At 47.7% G+C, this 26,521-nt stretch overlaps 1 protein-coding gene across 1 annotated transcript in view; it reads left to right on the plus strand.

The window, feature by feature from the left end:
- The window catches only part of LOC137638306 (uncharacterized protein CG43867-like), a 183,059-nt gene that overhangs the window by 46,206 nt on the left and 110,332 nt on the right, over nt 1–26,521 (plus strand). The window contains 2 exon segments of the mRNA XM_068370367.1: nt 9,947–10,163; nt 21,416–21,511. Of these exon segments, the coding sequence (XP_068226468.1) occupies nt 9,947–10,163; nt 21,416–21,511 (313 nt within the window).

Genomic DNA, 26,521 nt, shown 5'->3' on the forward strand with positions numbered 1-26,521 from the left:
GTCGGCCGAGTGGGAGCGCAGGCCCTTGTTCTGTTTCCCGACCTTCGGTGGGGGGAGAGGGCGTCGCCTCCCATAGCGAGGCGGTTCCCCCTCCTCCTCCGGGGGAGGTTATTGATAATGCCTTATCCAGTGACGATCTTTTACAGATTTGATCGTCCCTGGGGCTTATGGGCTTGCCCTCCAGGGTCGCTCTTATTGACCTTGTCTCGTTGGGGGCCGCTGTTAAGCAGTCGCCGGTGGTAGCAGAGGTAGACCCTCTGTCTATTGTCGACGTCGTGGTGACAGAGGCCTCCGACGTGGCTGGGCCTTCCGCCGCAGGTGCTGTTGCGGGTGATGGTGCTAAAGGCTCTCCTCCTCCTTCCGTACATCCTTCGAAGGGGGAAGTGAGTCCTTCGGTCTCGGCTGCTGCTCAGCTTCCTTCTGAGGGAAGTGCTTTAACGGAGACTCCCCTTCGGAGGACCGATGGTCCCGACGATCTTCCCCGAGGCCGCCTCTGCCGTAAGGCTCACCGTCCGCTACGCCACAAGGGCCTCCCTTCCCCTTACAGGGGGACTATGAGGCGCCTTTTTGGGTCTTCATCCTCCGGGGGGGACTCTCCTCGTCAGCCTCAACCTACAGCTCCGCCCTCCTTGAACCTCTCTGCAGACCGCTCACCATCTCCTGCTAGATCTTCGCCTTCTGGAGAACTCGTCACCCGACGGGCAACGGTCCCTTCGGGGCTAAGGGATCCTTCCCTTACGCGAGCAGTGCTAGCGCACAAGCGCTCTCCTGCTTGCCAGCGCTCTCCTGCTCGCCAGCGCTCTCCTGATCTTCAGCGCTCTCCTGCTCGTCGACGATCTCCTGCTCGCCGACGCTCACCTGCTCGCCGACGCTCACCTGCTCGTCGGCTCTCTCCTGATGTTCGCCCCCCTCACCAGCGCTCTCCTGCTCGTCAGCTCTCCTCCGAGCGTCAGCGCTCATTTGAGGACCATCGCCCTGTGGTCTCTGACCACCCTTTAGTTCCTGCTGAACTCCCTGCTCACCATCTGCCTGGTCCTGTGGCTACGCAACATCGTGCTGCGCGTGTGTCAAAAACACATGTTCGCCAACGCGCCAGCGATCTCCCAGTTCCTGCTCGTGAACGCGCCGCGCCACCTGTCCTTTCACATGACACGCGTCGACCTTCTGCTCGCCAGCGATCACCTACGCGTCAGCGATTATCTCTTCGTCAGCGTTCACCTGCTTGCCAGCGCGCACAGGCGATCTTAGTATCGCCTATTCAACAGCGACAGCTAGCGCGCCAACGTTCTCCAACGCTCCTGAAGGAACATGGTTCGCCAGCTTCTAGCTCGCCATCGCGCGATCGCCCGCCTGCGCATGCTGCTCGCCATCGCTCGCCATTGCACGATCGCCCTCCTGCGCATGCTGCTCACCATCGCTCGCCCCTGCACGACCACTCGCCTGCGCGCCCGCGCGACCGCTTGCCTGTGCGCCCGCGCGATCATCCACCTGCGCGCCCGCGCGATCGCTCGCCCGCGCTCCCGCGCGACCATTTACCCTCGCGCGACCATCGTTCGCGGCGAATTCCGCAGCCGGTGGTAGCAGCAGGAACGCGTGCTCCTAGACGGCACTTGTGATCACCTCCATCCAAACACAGGTTGGTAGTGCAGGACGAGGAGAGGTTAGTACAGCATTCTTCCCCACCTTCTTTAAAGGCAGGTACCGTCGTTTCCACTCCAAAGGATCGCCCGATCCCTTTCCTTTTAGCGAGGATTTCGGACTCTGTGTCCTTGGAGCAGCAGACTTGGTTTGGTCCTCTGGCACGGGCGTTAGTGAGGGTTATGAAACCAGCACTCGCCGGCCAGGGTAACAAACCAACGGCTGTCTCTCCTAAGCTGAAGAGAAAAAGAGGAGTGGACTTTGTGGTGACTTCCCCCAGGGCGAAGTTGGTTCCCAAGAGGTCGGTCGCGAAGGTCCCTTCTCCTGCACGAGTACTCTCTCCTTCTCCCGTGGACGAGGCCTTTCCGTCCTCAGGTGAGTCCAGTGGGGCGGTAGTCTTCCCCTCGGCACCAGGGGGGGAGACTTCGCTTCAGGCAGGAGAATCGTCTCGTGAGGAAGGGGCCCCTCGAACCTCGTTGTTGGGATCCTGTATCCCTCCCAGGAGGGAATCCAAGGATTCCAAGACCGTCCCTAAATCCTCTGCAAGGATTCGTCAGGAACCCATGACTACCCAGGGGAATGTCCTCGTATCACCCCAGGAGGAGATGCCTGGGGCAGGAGACTTAGCTGCCAGCCCGCAGGGAGGATAACAGCAAGAATCCGAACATGCCTTCTGGCAGGTCCTAAGCCTGATAAGGCAACTTAACAGGCTTACGGATCCAGTCATCGCCCCCCGTGAAGGCAAAGACACGATTCTGGATGAAGTGTTTGACGTTCGGAAGGCCCCTAAGACCAGTGCAGCTCTGCCCTGGTCTCGGGGGCTGAAGAGTGCCAGGGCTAGGGCCAACGCTCAGCTCGCACTTCTTGCCTCCTCCAGTCGTTCCACTGCCGGGAACAAGCTCATCCCTCTTCCTCGCCTCCAGCAGAGGAGGTATTTCGAGATCCTGGGTGAGCACAACCTCGCTCTTCCTCTCCATCACTCTGTGGAGGAGCTGGCGAAGGGAGTTCCCCTTGAGAAACTCTCTGCCCGGCAGGTGTCGTTCTCGGCGGCAGAGATCCTTAACCACGAGAAGGTCGCTAAGTGTGCCATGCAGGCCACTTCGTGGCTGGACTTCTGGCTAGGATCTCTGGGCATCCTATTGCGATCGGAGGACTTGTCCAAGGAGACCAATAGAAAGGCCCTAGAGACCTTCTTGCTCTCGGGCACCCGCTCCATCGAGTTTTTGGCGCACCAGGTTACCACCCTGTGGGCCAACTCAGTGTTGAAGCGTCGCGATGCTGTGTCCGAGAGATTCCATCCGAAGGTCCCTGCCGTAGATGTGTGTAGGCTCCGACATGCTTCCCTTCTGGGGGAGAGCCTGTTTGAGCCTCAAGACATGGAGCGAACGGCTGAGAGGTGGAGGAAATCCAGCACGGACTCCCTCCTCCACAGGGCCCTTACAACTCGGCCCTATAAGCCTCCAGCCCCGCCACAACAGCAGCAACAGCCTCGTAAGGCTCCCAGACAGGCACCGGCAGCTAAGAAAGTGGTGTCTAAGCCCCAGCCCTTTCCAGCCAAGGTCAAGAGGGGCGGTAAGTCCTCCAGGGGAGGCAAGACTCCTAGGGGTGGCGGCCGCGGCCGCAAGCCCTAGGGGTGGCAGTCCCCCTGCATGTCCACCTGTGGGGGGATGCCCTCAGCGTTGCGTCCGCAGGTGGCAGCAACACGGGGCCGATGCTTGGACGGTCTCTGTGATCGGCCAAGGTTATCGCGTCCCGTTCACAACATCTCAACCTCCCCTGACAGCGAATCCAGTGTCGTTGAGCTCCTATGCCACGGGATCGGCAAAGGGGCTGGCCCTTCAGGCCGAAGTAGAGACCATGCTCGAGAAGGGTGCTCTCCAGGAGGTCGTGGACGGTTCCCCAGGCTTCTTCAGTCGACTCTTTCTTGTAGAGAAGGCTACTGGGGGCTGGAGACCCGTCATCGATCTCTCAGCTCTGAACAGGTTTGTCAAACAAACCCGGTTCAGCATGAAGACAGCAGATACGATCAGACTTGCGGTGAGACCACAAGACTTCATGTGTACACTGGATCTAAAGGACGCGTACTTCCAGATCCCAATCCATCCGTCTTCCAGGAAGTACCTGAGATTCTGCCTAGACAACAAGATCTACCAGTTCAAGGTGCTGTGTTTCAGTCTCTCCACAGCTCCTCAGGTGTTCACCAGAGTGTTCACCCTGATTTCATCTTAGGCGCACAGGAACGGCATTCGTCTCCTCCGTTACCTGGACGATTGGCTGATCCTAGCAGACTCGGAGTCGACCCTTCTTCGGCACCGAGACAGGCTTCTGGATCTTTGCCAGGATCTGGGGATCGTGGTAAACCTCGAGAAGTCCTCTCTGCAGCCGTCCCAACGACTGGTTTATCTAGGCATGCTAATAGACACCAATCTCCACAAAGCCTTTCCATCAGACGACCGGATAGCAAGGCTGAGGAGGGTGGCGGAACCCTTCCTCAGGCGAAAAGAACTCCCCGCCCAATCGTGGTTGCGTCTCTTAGGCCACCTATCCTCCCTGGCCCGTCTGGTTCCAAACAGCCGCCTCAGGATGAGATCCCTTCAATGGCGGGTCTCTGGAACAGACGGACTTGCGGTGGTGGCTGGCCAACGAGAACCTGCGGAAGGGAGTGAGTCTTCTCGTCCTCCCCCCGGAATTGACTCTGTTTTCAGACGCGTCAAAAGAAGGGTGGGGGGGCGCACGTTCTGAACCAGAGGGCCTCAGGCCTTTGGTCAGAATCAGAAAAGTGCCTACACATCAACCTGCTAGAATTGAAGGCCGTCTTTCTGGCTCTTCAGCAGTTCCAACGGTCCCTGGCGGGTCACTCCGTGGTGGTGATGAGCGACAACACCACGGTAGTGGCTTATATCAACAAGCAGGGAGGCACTTTTTCGCAACAGCTATCCCATCTTGCAGTAGAGACTCTGAGGTGGACCGAAACCCACTCGATAACACTATCAGCTCGCTTCATTCCTGGCAAGAGGAATGTGCTCGCCGACAGTCTGAGCAGGGCTTCGCAGATAGTGAGTACCGAGTGGTCTTTGGATCCTCAGATAGCCAACAAAGTCCTGACTTTGTGGGGTTCCCCGACTGTGGACTTGTTCGCGACAGCCTTGAACTTCAAGCTGCCCCTGTACTGCTCACCAGTCCCGGGCCCCAAGGCACTCTGGCAAGATGCTTTCCAGCAACGGTGGGACAACATCGACGTGTACGCCTTCCCACCATTTTGTCTGATGAGAAGGGTGCTCAACAGGACCAGACTATCGGTCAACTGTTCCATGACTCTGGTAGCTCCGCTATGGCATCACGCGGAATGGTTACCGGACATTCTGCAACTCCTGACGGAACTCCCAAGGGAGCTTCCTCCACGACACGAGCTTCTCAGACAACCCCACTCCGGCGTCCCTCACAGGGCTGTAGCCTCGCTTCGGCTTCACGCCTGGAGACTATCCAGCGTCTCCTCGCGGAGAGAGGCTTTTCGCAACAGGTTGCGGAGAGAATGTCTCGGCACCTGCGAAGGTCCTCTGAGGGAGTCTACCAAGCAAAGTGGAGAGTCTTTTGTGGTTGGTGTCGTGGAAGGGGTATCTCTCCACTCGATGCCACTATTCCAGCAATAGCGGACTTCCTCGTGTATCTGCGAGAAGAAATGCGCCTTTCTGTCTCGGCAGTGAAAGGCTATCACTCAGCCTTAAGCTTGGCCTTCAGATTGAAGGGCGTGGATATTTCTTCATCGCTAGAACTCTCTTTACTCATACGTAGCTATGAGCTTGCCTGCCCCCAGTCGGAAGTGAGACCCCCTCCTTGGAACGTGGTTCGAGTCCTCAGGTCTCTTAAGAGACCTCCCTTCGAGCCATTACTCCAGGCCTCCGATCGCCACCTGTCTTGGAAGACGGCTTTCCTACTCGCCTTGGCTTCGGCCAAGCGAGTTAGTGAACTTCATGGTCTCTCGTATGACATCGCCCATTCAAGGGCATGGGGGGAGGTAACGTTCAGGTTCGTCCCTGAGTTTGTGGCCAAGACTCAGAATCCTGGGGTGCCGGATCCTCGGTTCGACTCTTTCAGGATCGCGAGTCTCCGTTCTGTAACAAACGACCCAGACCAGCTGCTACTATGTCCAGTGAGGTGTCTGAGGCACTACTTGAAGAGAACGGCTGCAGTCCGTCCTCATGGGCGAGCTTTGTTTGTGAGCACAGGCAGGACAAAGAGGAGGGTCACCAGGAACACCATCTCAGCTTGGATTCGTAGGGTTATCCACCATGCCCTGAATCCTGACCCTCCTCCGTCACATCGCCCTCGGGCCCACGATGTCAGGGGTATTGCTACATCCCTGGCCTTCAAGAGAAACTTCTCTGTGACGCAGGTACTTCAAGCTGGGGTCTGGAAGCGTCAAACGACCTTCACAGCCCACTACCTGCAAGACGTGACCCACAGGAGCCTCGATACGTTTTCTATTGGCCCTGTAGTGGCTGCACAACAGCTGGTCTAACTTCAGGCTCCATTTTGGACAAGTAGCAGTAGGTTGAGGGCGTTGTTACCCGGTCTTAGTCTGCGTGAATGAAAGAGTATGTCTGACCCTTACTTCTTTCTTCATTCTCCCCTCTCTTGGGGAAGCAGCATCCTGGTCCTCGCATAGCTGACCTCGACCTCTGCAGGTAACCCATGCTTCTTTGTGCTCCTAGTATTAAGCAATACTGTTGCGTCTCCCATACCCTGACGAGGTGGTATGGGGAACGTCCTATCCTAGAATTCCTATCTGAAGGTCTCAAGGTCAACTTCATAGGACGAGTCACACTCTCCTCCTCACACTGCTTATGTAGGCCACTCGTTCCTAGCGATGCTAGGAACTTGTGAGGTACAGGGGCTCCCTCTCTCTAGTGCTGCTCACTGAGGGATCGAGCCCCCGGGCAAGCCGAAGTCAGTAAGGCTGAGGACTTTCCACCCTTCCTAAGGGGTAAGTCACCCTTTGTAAATAGCGTGGTTTGTATTTCGGTTACGGAACAAATGACAAATTCGAAGATAATTTGTATTTTTTCTAACCATACAAACCTTAGCTATTTACACATATGTGCCCGCCATCCCTGACCCCCAAGTCAAGTCCTACCTCTGAGTGAAGTGAAGCAAGTCACCGGTGTGTGGAGGGGGGAGGGGTAGCAAGCTACCCTTCCCCACCCCCCGCTAACTAGTGCGGGGGTAATTAACCCTCGTTAAAACTATTGGCTCGTCATTTCAGCTGCGCTAAAAGTAAACCCTCTGTAAATAGCTAAGGTTTGTATGGTTAGGAAAAATACAAATTATCTTCGAATTTGTAATTTTTCCTAACGATACAAACCTAGCTTTTTCAATATTAATCTTACCCGATGATCATGTAGCTGCAACTCTGTTGCCCGACAGAAAAAACCTACGGTCGGGATACGCCAGCGATCGCTATACAGATGGGGGTGTACAACAACAGCGCCATCTGTCAAGTAGGTACTCAGTTACTTCTTGTCAACAAGAACCAATTTTTCCTCTGTCGTGCCACCGGCAAGACCTACTAAATACGCCGTCCCTAACTGGTTTTGTTTTCACAACGATTTGGTGAAGTACACTATTCCAGTTTTGAGCTTTCGCTATGCAGGGGTTTTATCTTCATTTCAAAACTTGAACTCGTTTTGGATAGATTTAATTATGGCGACGAAGAGAGTATGGACTCTCTTTCACTTTTAAATGGCCGACCCTTCCCTTAGACGGAAGTGTGTTTAGGTTTTTGGTAATTTTGCTTAACAAGTTATAGATCTATTTATTTTATTTCTCTCCGCCTTTATAGGCCTCTTCGATTAACTTTCCATTATTATAAACTTATAAAAAATTAATTTTTATGTTTGTTTATATGCGACCTTTCCTAATAGTGGGCGGTCCTTACTTGGAACCGAAGTTAATTAACATTGAGCCCGTTATATCGTTTTTAACCTTTTAAGAATTTAATACTTTTTTTAATTTTAATGTTTTATGAAAGAATTTCTTTGATAGTCTCGTACTGTTTTCAAAGATGAACTAACGTTTAGTTTTTTCGTCTCCGCAGTTGTTGACGTTCAGAACGTTCAACATGCGCTCTATTGTTACGATAGAGAGAGAGTGTATCACGGTTTCACGTTGCAGTAAGAGTAAACCGATTCTAGTGTTTCGTTCATTCTTTCTTAGCTTAAATGGTTTAAATTCTAAATAAAGGAACTTTTTATTTGGGAAACCTTTCAGTTTTTTCCTTTAGCAAATAACATGTTTTAACGATATATAATTGGGCTCTTCTCTCAGGTGCTAAGTCAAGAGAGAAGAGAGAGAGATAGAGACGGAGGGAGAGAGAGGAGAATAAACGTTTCGTTCAAGCGGGTAACGTTGTTCTCGTTTTTTACTCTTCTCCCTAGTCGCTGTAGGGGAAGAAGGTAAAACGTTTCTAGAGTTTTATTCTTGTTCCCAGGCTTTATGCGGTGAGAGATTGTAAACGTAGTTTATTTGATCTAGTGTTTAGTCTCTTTTCCAGCCACTGAATTCGTTTTTTACTCTTCTCCCTAGTCGCTGTAGGGGAAGAAGGTAAAACGTTTCTAGAGTTTTATTCTAGTTCCCAGGCTTTATGCGGTGAGAGATTGTAAACGTAGTTTATTTGATCTAGTGTTTAGTCTCTTTTCCAGCCACTGAATTCTTTATCTTTATTTATGTTTTTCTGTTGTATTGTAAAACTGTTTTCGCAATTACTACCTTTTAATGAAGGATAGGATTGCGTGTTTCAGGTAGAAATCAGTTAAAGTTTCGATTTCAGTGAAATAAGTGCAAACAGAAAATCAAAAGTGATAAAGTGATATGCGCAAAGTGTTACAGTGTTGCGTCCGAGGGTTCGTCTGTTCGTGCCAGTTGTTCACCTAGTCCGGGACCTCTTACAAGCTCCCAAGCCCAGGGGAGAAGTAATGTCGAACGACTTATGGGTTCCACAGGCCTTGATCGACGAACAGACGTTTTTCCCTCCGTGGTTTCGGGCGTATCTACACACGTTGCCGACGTGAGATCGCCCCACCCACACAAAGACGAGAGAGCCCATTTATTCCTCGTCTGCGGAAGAGGTTTCTCGTAGAAACCATGGACCAAATCTTGCAGCTTTTAAGTACAAGTCGGTCCCTTCCGCGCAAGTCCAACGGCCTAGGTGTAGCCACTGGGTCAGTTCGGACTCGCTGCAGTCATCCGACGACTGCACACCTCCCAAGAGAGGCAAGGTGGTACCGCAACAGGCAGTAACTCCGTCTGTTGCCGCACCAGCTGTTTTAGACCCTCAGTCACAACGGACAGTAGCTCCGTTTGTTGCTTTTTTTTTGTAGACCCTAAGTGGTCTTATTTACAGTTATGTGCCCGCCAGCCCTGTCCCCCAATATAAGTCCTACCTCTAAGTAAAGTGGCCGAATCACCGGTGTGTGTGTCATATCAATAAGGAATAGAATCACAATTTTGGAGTTTGGATTTCTTAATTGTATAAGCTGAGTTGCTCTTGTTAAAAACAAGGAAGGAGGTAATAGGCCTACTTGTAGTCACTAGTATGCCTGCAAGGCAAACTATACATAGAACTCTCTTTTCTGTGATGTTTTCTCATCCTATCTGTTCATCGTCAGTTATTCTTCATAAGTGCTCTTTCTTGATTTAATGAATATGCTTTTGAAGACCTATCTCTATAAGGATCCTCTAAACTAATCATGTTCAGTGTCTCAGTGACATTATCTTCCTATTTTGCTGTCAGCTCGTCCATTTTGACAGGTTTAAATGGATTCACAATCTATTTGTTGCTGTTTGATATAGTAGTTAAGATATACAGTTCATGGATTGTCTGTATGACTTTGCATCTCTTATTTCAGTTTTGTTAAATTGTCATGTGATTGAAATACAGTAGTGATTAAAGTTTCATAGATTGTTCTCAACTTAACTACTTGTGTAGTTAGGTTGTTGCTATTAAGTTGCGATGAAATATAAACATCAAAACTATTTTTCTAAAAACACTACAGTACATCTAGTTCAGTTTTTTCATATTTTCTTAAAGTCGTCTCCCACTTCCTTATCTCGATCCAGGTTTCTCTTTTATATCTGTTTGTTATCACGTCTACTAGTGGGGTCCCTCTTGGAAATCTCACATAAATAAGAAATTGTAGGACTTTCAGCAATACAATCCACAACATTTTTTCTACTAAACTAGATGTAATGTTTCTAGAAAAAGGTCTTTTATACATCAAAACTAACAGTACCTTCCTTTGTTCCTTCTCAGCGTGCTAGTCAAATTAGGTCAGTTCCTTTCACTGGGGATTCATCGGATTCCTCGGACGGGGAAGATCACTGCGGAGGCTCCGACTCGCAAGGACTTTCATCTCTCACACCTTCCTCCTCGGCAGAGTCCTCTTCCAGCTCCCCATCGAAAAGTAAAACATCGTCTCTTTCACCAGCTAAATTGTCAGGTTCTTCTCCGTCAAAAAGCATGAGAAGAGGTAAGTGGTCATATGTCAACTCATTTTCTTTTTTATTAAAATTGTAGAGAGTAATACTTGCGACATGTACAATTACAATACAAGGATTGTGTGTTATGTATGCATGTTTTTTTTTTTATATTTACCCTTTTTTGTCTGCACATATGTGTTACTGTTATTAAAGTTTTGGTTTACTTGACTGTGATTAAGATTTATGTTAACTTTTAAAGAAGAGCAGTGCTTTACCTATATTTTGGGCAGATTACCATAATCAAAGCATATTTTACTTAGCAAGCAATTTTAGTTATTTTTCTCTTTTTTGCAATACCAGCAAAGTTGGTCATAACCCGTTACTAATTGGTTTAAAGCAGAATGACTATTTGAATCTCATTTTCTTCAACTGCAGATTTCATTACAATTTTACGTGAATTACATTTTAGAATTGATTTCTCTATTTGCTTGCAAAGATGTTGGTTTTTCATTTTGATTCCTCTTAAGAATGTGAAATATTTACTGTATGATCTGAGATTTTTCAACTATTTAACCCTTTTACCCCAGGCTATTTGGAACTTTCCAACCCTTAACCCCCAGGGTTTTTTTTTTTTTTTTTCAAGCACATTTTGCTCTATATATTTTTTAAATTGCTCTGACAGCCTGAATTTTTGTCATAGAGAGGTCAGGTTGGTCTCATTCTTTTAGAAAATGCCTGAAGTTTCTCAAAAAGTTATCAAAAATATGCAAAAAAAAATTTAAATAGCAGTTTTTTGCAAGGACGTACCAGTACGTCCATGGGGGTAAAGGGATGAGTTTTGTGAAACGTACCAGTACGTTCTTTTGGGGGTAAAAGGGTTGAAAAAAAAGTTTAAATTATTGGAATAAGTTTGGTTGTTCGTAGTACTAGAAGCATTCATTAAAGCAAAATTAAATCGGGAGACAGTCCTATATGTGCTAGATGTTTAAATCCTCAGCTTCATGAAAATTGAAATGAAATTTGGACTCGATAATTAATATGGAGACAGCTTTTGTATGCTGTAGTGTAAGTGTACGCGTACAGCTAGAATATATTCTTGTACAGAAAAATAATATAACCAGAAATTCATATTAACTATGTCTTATTATGTGTTATTTGAACTAAGTATGAAATAACCATTGAACATTTAGTAAGACTAAAAAATTACAGGAAGGTGACAAATTACATTCTTTTCATTGCATGTTATTGCTCAGTGTGTTGGAGACTATAAAGCATGGTATGGTTGATGTACAATTTGCTTTTAAATTCCCTTCCATAAGTATACCAATTCACTCCTAAGTATTAGGAATTATTAATTTTCTAACATGTTAATTCTGCAATTCATACTGTACATATGCACATTGGTAATTTTGTGCTTTATATCCACTAACCTAGTATGGTTCACGTGTTCTTTATTCAGGGTTAATATTGTTTAGGATATTCAAGTAAGACTAGATTAAATATCCATGGTGACCAAGGTTGCCAGGTTGGCCTTTTCGGGCCCATAAAACTCCAAATTTGGCCCTTTTTCGTGTTAGATAACAAAATTTGGCCTTTTTGAAATTGGTTAGCCTTAAATGCTATATTTTTGGCCTTTTTCTACTATTAGGTTGGCCTTTAAAAGTTGCAGTTGATCAGACATTGGCCTTTTCTCATTTTGAAAACCTGGCAACCCTGATGGTGACTTGTAAGTTGTTGAACAATTCATTTGGTTCTGATACAGGTTAATTTAGTTCGTGATTTGTACTTTTATTTCTCATTTGATCTTTAGGAATCCCCTATCATACAGTTATTTAAATCTTCAATCAGTGTTGAACTAAGAATGAAGAGTAATCTCTCCAATACGTATTTTGTTCCTTTCATAATGCAAAGCCCAATGGAAGTTATTACTTTCAATAAATCACAGTTGATGCACTGCTCTCTTTACTGAAGGACTTGCTCAATGTCCTTTCAATTCAAAGGGACATTATATAATTATTGGCTCTTTTTCCTTTTCCCACCTTACTGTCAAACATCTACACACCTTATTGTCCAACATCTTCATCTGTATTTTATACCTAAAATTACTTTAATTTCTTGTTATACACACATAGTATAGTACTGAACTTTAAAAGGAGTGAAGTTTAATATGTTGCCTCACCTGTGAAACATGATTATAAAACATGTGGACCATTTTAGATACTTAGGATCTACTATAAGTCAGGAGAGACGATGTGAGGCTAAAGTTGAGACTAGGGTAAAAGCAGCCTGGGGGAAGTGGAGGGAAGGAGCGAGAGTGGTATGTGATAGAATACCAATCAAGCTGAAAGTCTAAATCTATAGCACTATAATAACACCAGTGTTAATGTATGGATTGGAAGCGTGGGCTCTGAGACATAAAGAGGTAGCAAAGCCTGAGAGAGCTGAGGTGAGATTGCTGAGGTATATAATGAGAATATCCCTGCTTGAAAGATTGGAAAATTATGGAATAAGAAGAATGGCTGGTGTAGTAAAGATTGCAGAGATGATAGGAGTGCGGACTGAGGTGGTGTTGGCACGTGTTGAGGATGGATGGTGGGAAGGGGATGAGGAGGGGCTTGGGAGGAACCTATTAGGGAGAGAAGATTGAGAGGGAGGCAGGGAATTAGATGCAGAGATAAGGTGAAAGATAATATGAAGAGAAGAGGTTTGGGGGAGAGGATGCCTTAAATAGAAGGCATTTGAGATGCCGCATCAGGCAACCAGCTCCTTGATGTAGGGATGACATTAGAAAAGAAGATATTTTTTATCAGCATATATGTTGTAGGACTGTCATATATCTTAATTTACCAGCATTTAGTGAAATAAGGCTGCAGATCATGCTGCAAGACCAGTGATTTCTTGTACTGTAATCGACTGTCAATTACATTTTGGAAATGGGTACTATACACAATGTGACTGACACAAGTGAATGGAATAAGGAACCTTTAACCTTTGAAATATTTATGAATGAAAGTACAGTATCTCATGCAATGATCAGTCCCATAATCTAATAAGCTTCATTGCTGTTTTGACTCTCATAAGAACTGTGCCAAACAGATTGAGACATGGTTATATTAAACGTCTTAAGCATGTGATAATAAGCCTTGTCTGTACTTCCTGCAATTCTCAACTCACATTTAAGAATATTTTTTTTACCAGTTCCTGTTATTCTAGAGAGGATAAATTTCCCATCTGGAAAATAAATCTAGTCATGATTTTGTCAAAATATATTTTGTTTATGTTATTTGCTCATTGTAGTTTTTATACATTACATCCCAATTGTATATGATTCATCAAACATCTAGTCCATAGGTTCAACCCTATGGGTATGTATTAACTCAGTTGTCTGTTATACTGTTGTTTAGATTTATTGATCCTAATTATGAAAGTTTTTATTTTTATATAGATCCTTTACTGTACTGCCCTTTCTGTGATTAATAGAATTATAAATAAAAAAAAGTTCATTTCATTTTGGTGAAGAATAAAACTTTGTTTATATGATGTCACTATGCTCCCCAATAGATCAAATTTCCTTGATAAGAGTTGTGGTAGTCACTCTAGTTAACAGAATTTGTGTGTCATATGAGTAAGGATTTTGTAGCAAATTTTTCTAGATGGATATTGTAATAGTTATAATATTTTTCAATAATACTTTAATTCGAATATTTCAAACATTGCTTTGGATTAACATCTTCACTTGCATTGTTTATAAGTTGGACTGTAGGATAAGGAACAATTTTCAATATTAAACTTACCCGATAATCATGTAGCTGTCAACTCCGTTGCCCGACAGAATTCTATGGAGGGATACGCCAGCTATCACAATACTAGAAGGGGGTGTACTTACCAGCGCCACCTGTGGCCAGGTACTATAGTACTTCTTGTTGACACCTCCTCAATTTTTCCTCTGTCGTGCTTCCGGCAAGACGTTCTGGGATACGCTTATGATCTTCGAGTATTTTCACGGCTTTTGGTGAAGTATTCTCTCAGATTTCGGCTGTCGCTTTACTGGAAAACTTCTTATATTAGCTTAGATAGCTTTTATATAGTCCTGATTAACGGTTAACGATCTTTTGCTATGATTTTGAAACCCCACTTGGCTAACTCTTTGGATTCAAGATGTCTGACATTTCACAAGCCCCCACCCATAGGCGATGTAGGTCTTGTAATAGGCGTATTCCGAAGGCCTCGGTAGATCCTCACACCGCTTGTTCTGACTGTAGGGATAGGCCCTGTCAGTTAGAAAATCGATGTGAGGAATGCGCCGGACTTTCGGAACTTGATTTTGTCCGTCTTTTGAAGTATTCAACTAAGTTAGAGAGAGGCAGAGTTAGGAGGAGTTCTTCTCACTCTTCACTTTTTTCCTCACCTCATGATCCCCTACCTTTTCCTACCCCTGTAGTGGCTACCCCTGAACCTACTATTTGCCCTCAGCCTGATATGTCTGTTGTTTTGCGTGCTATTCAGGCCTTAGGCGATAAAGTAGAGTCAGTGGTAAGTGATCATAAGTCTCTTATGGCCGAAGTCAAGGAACTTAAGGTCAAGAGTGCAGTGGGTGGAATTAGTGCCAGTGCTGTGACGAGTGCTAGTGTCAGTGCAGTGCCAAGTGCTAGTGTCAGTGTCAGTGTGGTGCGTGAGGATACTTCTGTGCGTGCCAGTCGTCCTCCCAGTCCGGGACCTCTTGCAAGCTCCCAAGCCCAGGGGAGAAGCAATGTCGAAGGGCAAAAGGGTTCGGCAGGCCTTGATCGGCGCACAGAAGTATCCTCGGTGGTTGCGGGCGTGTCTTCCAGAGACCGTCACTCCCACCTGCAGACGATTGAGCCCGTCTTTTACTCGTCCGCTGATCAATTGTCAGGGAAGAAACGCTGGACTCAGGTCTCTAGACCACTCAAACGCAGAGTCCAGTCCGCGAGTGCTCAACCGGGCTGCAGTCATTGGCTCAGCTCTGACTCGCCGCAGTCATCAGTCGACTGCACTCCGCCCAAGAGGAGTAAGGTTCTGCCGCAACAGATCTCTGCTGTTAAGGCTTTGCCTCAGCAGACCGTAGTGTCTGCCGACCCCAAGTTGACTCTACTGCAGTCCATGCAGGCACAGCTTTCGGTCTTGATGCGTGAGTGTCGGGCTGAGAAGGTTGCGCCTCCGCCTCCGCCTGCACTCGCTCCGCCTGCGCTCGCTCCGCCTGACCGCAGTACCGCCTGCCAGGCGTACGATGTTGAGCCACGTTCTGAGTTTACTGTTCCCAGTGGTGTACAGCCTCCGCCTTCCTTAAGGCAACCACAGCAATGGGATCAGGAGGCTTATACCTCTCTTCCTCCGCTTCCACTTGCTGCTCCACCAGTGATGCAACACTCGGTTGAGGTACAACAACCTCTCCCATCCATGAGTCAGTCTCCTCAGCTCTCGCTGCAGCGAGCTCAACCCTCCGCAAGGCAAGCACCACAACACCTTAGCCTTGCGCCCCAGGAGCCTCAACTCGCGAGACATTTACTACGTTCTGCGCAGCCTCTACCTCATCGCTCTCCGCTCACACCGCAGGAACAGGAACTTGCTACTCCGCTTCCGCCAACCACTCAGCAAGCACAACCCTTGAGTTCAGCCACTCATGCCAGGAGTCAGCCTCCTCCACCCATGCGCCTACCTTCTGCTTCTTCTTTTGTTCAGCCTTTGCAGTCTGAGCCTCAGGTGTTCCCTCAACAGATTCTTGAAGAGGAAACCACTAATATTGTTGTTCCAGCTCGTTCTGACTCTGCTGTTCAGCATACCTGTCCGATCTCTTCGCTACACTCTGGTGATGAGGCGTCTGATGATGAGGCGGCACACCTGGATCCCTCATCAGACGTGGATGAATCCAAGTCTTCTCCGCCTTCTATTGACTTTCGTAAGGTCTTGGCTCTGTTTAGGGAGGTTTACCCAGACCACTTTGTCTCTGCTATTCCCCGCTCTCCACCATCTGAGTTTTCGCTGGGCATGCAGCCAGCTAAGTCTACCTATACTAAGCTAGTCCTAGCAAGGTCCTCTAAGAGAGCGTTAAGGATCTTAGGGGAGTGGTTGCAGACTAAGCAACACCTTGGCAAGACTTCGTTCATGTTTCCTCCGACTAAGCTCACTTCTAAAGCGGGCGTTTGGTATGCCACAGGAGAGGAACCAGGCTTGGGAGTACCTGCCTCTGCCCAGGCTGACTTCTCAAGTCTGGTAGACTCGCCTCGTAGAACTGCAATGAGGCGCTCTAAGGTTTGCTGGACCTTCTCAGACCTTGATCACTTCCTGAAGGGTGTTTTTAGAGCATTTGAGATGTTCAACTTCCTAGACTGGTGCCTGGGGGCCCTCAGCAAGAAGACCTCCCCTGCGGACAAGGATTCTGCCATGCTATTAATGTCCTGCATGGATAAGGCCATTAGAGATGGATCTGGCGAGCTTGCGTCGATGTTTGTATCAGGGGTTCTTAAGAAAAGGGAACAGCTTTGTACCTTCCTTTCCTCCAGCATTACACCTTGTCAAAGGTCTCAACTCCTTTTCGCTCCGCTCTCGAAGTTCCTCTTCCCCGAAGAGCTGGTTAAGGACTTGTCTGCTGCCCTGATACAAAAGGACACACATGATCTTGTAGCCTCATCGGCTCGTAAGACTAAGGTTGCTACCTCAGTCCCCAGGACTTATCGCACCCCAGTGGCTGATACTCCTGCTACGAGGTTCATACCGCCCTTTCGTGGTAGAGCCCCCAGCCGAGGAAGCTCCCGTCCAGACTCTTCCAGGAGCAAGTCTAGGAAAGGTTCCAAGACCTCTAAAGGAAAAAACTGACTCTCCGCATCTCCAGACAGCAGTAGGAGCCAGACTCAAGAGCTTCTGGCAAGCCTGGGAAAAGAGAGGTGCAGACGCCCAGTCTGTCAGTTGGCTGAGGGAGGGTTACAGGATTCCATTCTGCCTCAAACCCCTTCTGACCACATCTCCCATCAACCTCTCTCCCAACTACAAAGAAGAGGACAAGAGGCTAGCGTTGCACCAGGAGGTGTCGCTACTTGTGCAGAAGAAGGCAGTGGTTATAGTCCGGGACCATCAATCCCCGGGCTTCTACAACCGTCTCTTTCTGGTGGCCAAGAAGACAGGAGGTTGGAGACCGGTGCTGGACGTCAGCGCGCTCAATGCGTATGTCACCAAGCAGACGTTCACGATGGAGACGACGAAGTCGGTCCTAGCAGCGGTCAGGCAGGAGGACTGGATGGTCTCGTTGGACTTGAAAGATGCCTACTTTCACGTTCCTATTCATCCAGACTCCCAACCTTTCCTGAGATTCGTTTTTGGAAAGGTTGTCTACCAATTCCAAGCCCTGTGTTTTGGCCTAAGCACAGCTCCTATGGTGTTCACGCATCTGATGAGGAATATAGCAAAATTCCTCCACTTATCGGACATCAGAGCCTCCCTCTACTTAGACGACTGGCTGTTGAGAGCCTCCACGAGTCGTCGCTGTCTGGAGAGTCTCAACTGGACTTTGGACTTAATCAGAGAACTGGGTCTGTTAGTCAACATAGAAAAGTCTCAGCTCATTCCCTCCCAATCCATTGTGTACCTGGGAATGGAGATTCGGAGTCAGGATTTTCGGGCTTTTCCATCGGCCCCCAGGATAAGCCAAGCCCTAGTTTGCATCATGAGCATGCTGAAGAGGAGCAGTTGCTCGGTGAGACAGTGGATGAGTCTCACAGGGACCCTTTCATCACTGGCCCTGTTCGTCGAGCTAGGGAGACTCCACCTCCGCCCTCTTCAATTCCATCTTGCAGCTCATTGGGACAAGGGTTTGACTCTCGAAGCAGTCTCTATCCCAGTCACCAAAGAGATGAAGACCACTCTCTTGTGGTGGAAGACCAATCTCCTTCTCAGGGAGGGCCTATCGTTGGCTATTCAGACCCCCAATCTTCATCTCTTCTCAGATGCATCGGACTCGGGCTGGGGTGCGACCTTGAACGGACGGGAATGCTCGGGAACGTGGAACGAGGAACAGGGAACGCTCCACATCAACTGCAAGGAGCTACTAGCAGTTCATTTAGCCCTGCTGAACTTCAAGTCCCTCCTGCTGGGCAAGGTGGTGGAGGTGAACTCAGACAACACCACAGCCTTGGCGTACATCTCCAAGCAAGGAGGGACCCATTCGAGGAGCCTATACGAGATCGCAAGGGACCTCCTCATTTGGTCAAGAAGTCAAAACCTCACTTTGGTCACGAGGTTCATTCAGGGCAACATGAACGTCTCAGCAGATCGCCTAAGCAGAAGGAATCAGGTCATTCCCACGGAATGGACCCTCCACAAGAGTGTGTGCAACAGACTTTGGACCTTGTGGGGTCAACCTACCATAGATCTGTTTGCCACCTCCATGACCAAGAGACTTCAGCTGTACTGTTCCCCAGTTCCAGACCCTGCAGCAGTTCATGTGGATGCTTTTCTGCTGAACTGGTCCCATCTCGACCTTTACGCATTTCCACCGTTCAAGATAATCAACAAAGTCCTGCAGAAATTCATCTCGCACGAAGGGACACGGCTGACGCTGGTTGCTCCCCTTTGGCCTGCAAGAGAATGGTTCACAGAGGTACTTCAATGGCTAGTCGACATCCCCAGGACTCTACCTCTAAGAGTGGACCTTCTACGTCAACCTCACGTAGACAGGTTGCACCCAAACCTCCACGCTCTTCGGCTGACTGCCTTCAGACTGTCGAAAGATTCGCTAGAGCTAGAGGCTTTTCGAAGGAGGCAGCCAGTGCGATTGCCAGAGCAAGAAGGGTTTCCACTCGTAAAGTCTACCAATCTAAGTGGGAAGTCTTCCGGAGCTGGTGTAGAGCCAATTCAGTATCCTCTACCAATACCTCTGTGACCCAAATAGCTGACTTCCTATTACATCTTAGGAACGAGAGATCCCTTTCAGCCCCTACGATTAAAGGGTACAGGAGTATGTTGGCTTCAGTTCTCCGCCACAGAGGTTTGGACCTTTCTTCCAACAAGGACCTTCAAGACATCCTTAAGTCTTTTGAGACTTCTAAAGAGCGTCGTCTATCCACTCCAGGCTGGAACCTAGACGTAGTCTTAAGGTTCCTTATGTCACCTAGGTTCGAACCTCTCCAGTCAGCTTCCTTCAAGGACCTTACCCTCAAGACTCTCTTTCTCGTCTGCCTTGCAACAGCTAAGAGAGTCAGTGAGGTTCATGCCTTCAGCAAGAACATTGGTTTCACGACCGAATCTGCAACATGTTCTTTTCAGCTCGGATTCCTAGCAAAGAACGAACTTCCTTCACGTCCTTGGCCTAGATCGTTTGAAATACCTAGCCTCTCCAACATGGTAGGTAACGAACTAGAGAGAGTTCTTTGCCCTGTCAGAGCTCTCAAGTATTATCTTAATAGGTCTAAACCTATTCGAGGACAGTCAGAAGCCTTATGGTGTGCCATCAAGAAACCTTCGAGGCCCATGTCCAAGAACGGGGTTTCGTATTATATAAGGCTTCTGATTAGAGAAGCCCATTCTCACTTAAAGGAGGAAGACCTTGCATTGCTGAAGGTAAGGACCCACGAAGTAAGAGCCGTAGCTACTTCGATGGCCTTTAATAAAAACCGTTCTCTGCAGAGCATAATGGATGCAACCTATTGGAGGAGCAAGTCAGTGTTTGCATCATTTTATCTTAAAGATGTCCAGTCTCTTTACGAGAACTGCTACACCCTGGGACCATTCGTAGCAGCGAGTGCAGTAGTAGGTGAGGGCTCAGCCACTACATTCCCTTAATCCCATAACCTTTTTTAACCTTTCTCTTGAATGCTTTTATTGTTGTTTTTATGGTTGTTACGGTAGGCTAAGAAGCCTTCCGCATCCTTTTGATTTGGCGGGTGGTCAATTCATTCTTGAGAAGCGCCTGGGTTAGAGGTTGTGTAGAGGTCCTTTAGTAGGGGTTGCAGCCCTATATACTTTAGCACCTTTGAGTTGATTCAGCCTCCAAGAGGAACGCTGCGCTCAGTAAGGAAGACGAACTTAAAAAAGAGGCAGAGTAACGGTTCAATTCGACTTCCTTACCAGGTACTTATTATTTCATTGTTATTTGAGATAACTGTTATATGAAATATGGGATACTTAGCTATCCTTTAATCTTGTACACTGGTTTTCACCCACCCCCCCTGGGTGTGAATCAGCTACATGATTATCGGGTAAGTTTAATATTGAAAAATGTTATTTTTATTAGTAAAATAAATTTTTGAATATACTTACCCGATAATCATGATTTAATTGACCCTCCCTTCCTCCCCATAGAGAACCAGTGGACCGAGGAAAAATTGAGGAGGTGTCAACAAGAAGTACTATAGTACCTGGCCACAGGTGGCGCTGGTAAGTACACCCCCTTCTAGTATTGTGATAGCTGGCGTATCCCTCCATAGAATTCTGTCTGGCAACGGAGTTGACAGCTACATGATTATCGGGTAAGTATATTCAAAAATTTATTTTACTAATAAAAATAACATTTTTCTTTCTTTTAAAGGGTCTCAAACTTGCTTTGCACGAATTAAGTGTCACATACTTTAATCATGTTATATTTTCAGTGATTTACAGTCTTACTTTTACTTGATCTTAAATGCCTGGTATGGAAGACAAACCAAGTGTATAATGCACGCTTGAAACGAATCAAGTCATCGAGGAATATTTCCCCATGAGGTGGAGGTTTTGGTCTTCTTTTTTTTTTTTTTCCAAATGCTGTCATTCTTTTAGTTAATTCATTTTCAAGTTGATAAGTGTCCTTTTTAGATTCTTGTATCTTTGGATTAATTGTTGACATATTTCACAATTACCATCCAGACTGGCGTAATATGCCTATAGTCTGAATGGCATTACTCAAATTAGAGTCCTTGTTTTACTTGAAGAGTGCACACCCCATTCCCTTGGGAAATCGAATATATTTGACCTGCAGATCGGAATCAAGGTATGACAGCATTTGAAAAGTCAGACAAAATCTCCCCAAGAAAGTGTCAATTTTCCTCCAAGTGCAACTTGATTGTTTGAAACTACTGATTATCACTGTTTGTCTGCATTAACCTAGCATTTAGACATAAGAAAAATTAAGAGATTTGCATCTGTAAAAAAAAAAAAATGTATATTCTGCATGAATAATTTTGCTGCATTAATTAGTAGATTGCAATTTAAAATTATTTTTCTCATTTTTAGTCATATTTGCAAATTTTGCTTGATTCACATCAGTTTGTTCTGCTTTGGTTTGGTGTGTATATTTTGCCATGTTGTTATTTCACAGACAGCAGTCGCTTATCCCAAGACTCGTGGGATTATGCCGATTATGCCATCCCACCCGATGCTATGCCAGATGCAATGCCATCCCTTAAGATACCGGGTTTGTGTAATTTTTTTTTTATTTGCTTCGTGATCTCTTTCTCAAAAGAATTTTTGAAAATTTCTCAGAAAGATTTCTCTTCTGGTGAAGGCATATTTATAATTTTTTTACTATTTGCTTTAGTGGATCTTTTTTAATATTTGTACATACAGGTACAGGTGCTATAGAATAATGGATGCTTGAGAATTTTTAATGTACTGTACTATGTATTGATTTTTTTTCAATATTAAACTTAGCCGGTGATTATATAAGCTGCAGCTCTGCTGCCCGACAGAAAAACTCTACGTTCAAAATACGCCAGCGATCGCTATGCAGGTAGGGGGTGTACATCAACAGCGCCATCTGTCGAGCAGGTACTCAGTACTCAATGTAAACACAGAACCAATTTTCTCTCTGTCGTGCCACCGGCAAGACCTACTAAATTCGCTGTTGCTTACTAGATTGGTTTTCACAGATTTTGGTGAAGTACACATTTCTAGTTATTAGCTTTCGCTTTGCAGAGGTTATCTTCAATACATCCTTGCATTCTTTTATTGATTTTGGATTATTTGTTGACGGCTTTGGATAGATTTTGAATTCCCCTTTGACTAATTCAAGATGGCTGACCCTTCTCAAGTCCCTAAATTCAGGAAGTGTAATGCTAGGGACTGTTCAAGGCGTCTTCCGAAGGCCTCTATCGATCCTCACACCATTTGTCCCAATTGTCGGGATAAGACCTGTCAATTGGAAGATCGATGTGAGGAATGCGTTGGGCTTTCGGAATTCGATTTCATCGAATTCCAGAAATACACACGTAGGCTAGAGAGAGATAGGGTCAGGAGAAGTTCATCTCGCTCCGTTGATTTTTCCTCTCCTCATGCCCCACAACCTATTCCTTCCCCTGTAGTGGTTGCTCCTGATCCCCCTTCTAGCACTCAACAACCTTCGATGGCAGATATGATGCGTGCCATCCAGGCTCTGGGTGAGAGAGTCGAGTCATTGGCGAGTGACCGTAACCAACTCATGGCAGACGTCAAGGAGTTGAAGTGTAAGAGTGCAGTGGGTAGTGACAAAGTGAGTGGTAGTGTTGTGGAAAGTGTTGTAGATAGTGTTGCGCTTGAGGGTTCGTCTGTTCGTGCCTGTCGTCCTCCCAGTCCGGGACCTCTTGCAAGCTCCCAAGCCCAGGGGAGAAGCAATGTCGTACGACCAAAGGGTTCGAGAGGCTTTAATCAGCGAACAGACGTTCCCTCCGTGGTTTCGGACGTATCTATCCAAGATCGTCCCACCCACAAGAAGACGAGAGAGCCCATTTATTCCTCGTCTGCGGAAGATGTTTCTCGAAAGAAACAATGGACCAAGGTCTCACGGCCTCTTAAACGCAAGTCGGTCCCTTCCGCGCAAGTCCAACGGCCCAGTTGTAGCCACTGGGTCAGTTCGGACTCGCTGCAGTCTTCCGATGACTGCACACCTCCTAAGAGAGGCAAAGCGGTACCGCATCAGGCAGTAACACCGTCTGTTGCCGCACCTGCTACTGCAGACCCTAAGTGGTCTTTGCTGCAGACCATGCAGACACAGTTGACGTCATTAATGCAGGACTTTCGTGCGGAGAAGGTTTATGCTGCACCAACCGCTAGCCTACAACCACCCACGGTTGTGCGTCCAGTGGACGCTGAGGCTACCTTCTCCCGCACTCCAGCTGTGAAAGTCCCGCCACCCATGCGTTCCAGTGTACCCTGCCAGCCGCATGTTGACGTTCAGCGACGCACGGAACCTTCCGTTGACGTTCGCGAGTTACAACAACCTAAGTTGTTTTGTTTTGACGCTGTGCGTCAACCTCCGCAACCCAGTGTGGTTACCACTACTCGCCCACAGCAGACTAGACAGTCAGGAGTAGACGCTTTGTGCCCCCGCGCTGCTATGGTTGTTGCCAGCTCACAGACTGGGCAACAGTTCCATGACGTTGCGTCCGGTGCAGTCACGCATGCACCCGTGCTGCCGGGCTCAGCTGACCAGCCAACTCCTACTCCTTTGCCGCTTCCTCCTCAGTATTCAGATGATGGACTCTCTGATGATGACGACGCTGCACACATTGACGACCCGCATACGGACATCGACGAACCCAAGACCACGCAACCCTCCTTGGACTTTAGGAAAGTTCTTGCACTGTTCAGGGAGATGTATCCTGATCAGTTTGTTTCTGCGGCCCCACGCTCGCCTCCATCTGAGTTCGCTTTAGGCACGCAGTCATCCGCGCCTGCCTTTACGAAGCTCGTCCTCGCCCGCTCGTCTAAGAGAGCTTTAAGAGTGTTGGGAGAATGGATGCAGTCCAAAAAGCACCTTGGGAAGACAGCATTCACGTTTCCCCCTGCGAAACTCTCTTCCAGATCGAGCGTCTGGTATGCCACGGGAGAAGTTCTCGGCTTGGGAGTTCCTGCCTCTGCCCAGGGCGACTTCTCAAGCCTAGTAGACTCTCCCCGCAGGCTAGCCATGAGACGCTCCAAGATTTGTTGGACTCCTTCAGACTTAGACCATCTGATGAAAGGAGTGTTCAGAGCCTTCGAGGTTTTTAACTTTTTGGATTGGTGTTTGGGAGCGTTGAGCAGGAAGATCTCCCCTTCTGACAAGGAAACTTCCATGCTCATTATGTCCTGCATGGACAAGGCCATACGGGACGGTTCCAGTGAGCTTGCGGCTTCGTTCGTTTCCGGGGTCCTCAAGAAACGGGAAAACCTTTGCTCCTTCTTGTCAGCTGGAGTAACACAGTGTCAGAGATCGGAACTTATGTTTGCTCCTCTCTCAAAGTGCCTTTTCCCAGAAGAGTTGATAAAGGAGATTGCTGCCTCCTTGATTCAAAAAGACACGCATGACCTGGTTGCGTCATCTGCCCGCAAAGCCACCCCTTTGCCTACCGTGTCTAGACCCAGGATGGACACTCCAGCTTCCAGATTCATTCCGCCCTTTCGTGGCAGAGCCTCCAGCAGAGGAGGTGGTCGTGCCGAAGGGAGACGTGGGAATAAGAAGAAAGGTACCAAGTCCTTTAAGGGCAGAGTCTGACTGCCACATTCTTCAGACAGCAGTGGGAGCCAGACTCAAGAACTTCTGGCAGTCCTGGGAGAAAAGGGGCGCAGATGCTCAATCTGTGAAGTTGCTCAGAGAAGGGTACAAGATCCCGTTTGTACGCAAACCCCCTCTAGCAACGTCTCCCATCGACCTCTCTCCCAGGTACAGAGAGGAGGACAAGAGACTAGCTTTGAAGCAAGAGGTGTCCCTCTTACTAGAAAAGGGAGCGGTAGTCAAAGTCCGGGACCATCAATCCCCGGGCTTCTACAACCGTCTCTTCTTAGTGGTAAAGAAGACAGGAGGGTGGAGGCCGGTGCTAGACGTCAGTGCTCTGAATGTCTTTGTCACAAAGCAGACGTTCGCCATGGAGACGACAAAGTCTGTTCTAGCAGCGGTCAGGAAGGAAGACTGGATGGTCTCTTTAGACCTAAGGGACGCTTACTTTCACGTCCCCATCCACCCAGATTCCCAACCTTTTCTAAGGTTCGTATACGGGAAGGTTGTCTACCAATTTCAAGCCCTGTGCTTTGGCCTAAGCACGGCTCCTCTTGTCTTTACGAAACTGATGAGGAATATTGCCAAATTCCTGCATTTAGCGGACATCAGAGCCTCCCTCTATTTGGACGACTGGCTTCTAAGAGCCTCTTCCAGTCGTCGCTGTCTGGAGAATCTAAAGTGTACTCTAGATCTGACCAAGGAATTGGGTCTCCTGGTCAATATGGAAAAGTCCCAACTGGTCCCATCCCAAACTATAGTGTACTTAGGGATGGAGATTCACAGTCAAGCTTTTCGGGCTTTTCCGTCGGCCCCCAAAACAAGTCAAGCCCAAGGATGCATCCAGAACATGCTAAAGAAGGACCGATGTTCAGTCAGACAGTGGATGAGTCTGATAGGGACGCTTTCATCCCTGGAACAGTTCATTGCGTTAGGGAGACTGCACCTCCGTCCCCTTCAATTTCACCTAGCTGTACACTGGAAAAAGGACAAGACGCTAGAAGCGGTCTCGATCCCCATTTCCGAGAAGATGAAGTCATCACTGACTTGGTGGAAGGACAACATCTACCTCAGAGAGGGTCTGCCCCTGGCTGTTCAGACCCCCAACCACGTTCTCTTCTCGGACGCATCGGACACGGGCTGGGGTGCGACATTAGACGGTCGGGAATGCTCGGGAACTTGGAACTCGAATCAAAGAACGTTACATATCAACTGCAAGGAGCTACTGGCAGTTCATCTGGCCTTGAAAAGCTTCAAGTCCCTCCTTCTAGGCAAGGTGGTGGAGGTGAACTCAGACAACACCACGGCCTTGGCGTACATCTCCAAACAAGGAGGGACCCATTCTATGACGTTGTACGAGATCGCAAGGGACCTCCTCACTTGGTCAAGAGATCTAAACCTTTCTCTAGTAACGAGGTTCATTCAAGGCAACATGAATGTCATGGCGGACTGCCTCAGTCGGAAGGGTCAAATCATCCCAACATAATGGACCCTACACAAGGATGTGTGCAAGAGACTATGGGCCACATGGGGCCAACCTACCATAGATCTCTTTGCAACCTCGATGACCAAGAGGCTCCCAAATTATTGCTCGCCAATCCCGGACCCAGCAGCAGTTCATATAGATGCCTTTCTACTGGATTGGTCCCATCTAGACCTTTATGCATTCCCCCCGTTCAAGATTGTCAACAAGGTACTGCAGAAGTTTGCCTCTCACGAAGGGACAAGGTTGACGTTAGTTGCTCCCCTCTGGCCCGCGAGAGAATGGTTCACCGAGGTACTTCAATGGCTGGTGGACGTTCCCAGAACTCTTCCTCTAAGAGTGGACCTTCTACGTCAGCCACACGTAAAGAAGGTACACCCAAGCCTCCACGCTCTTCGTCTGACTGCCTTCAGACTATCGAAAGACTCTCGAGAGCTAGAGGCTTTTCGAAGGAGGCAGCCAGGGCGATTGCTAGAGCAAGGAGGACATCCACT

This window comes from Palaemon carinicauda, chromosome 3 (assembly GCF_036898095.1).
Source record: "Palaemon carinicauda isolate YSFRI2023 chromosome 3, ASM3689809v2, whole genome shotgun sequence".
Lineage (NCBI taxonomy): Eukaryota > Metazoa > Arthropoda > Malacostraca > Decapoda > Palaemonidae > Palaemon > Palaemon carinicauda.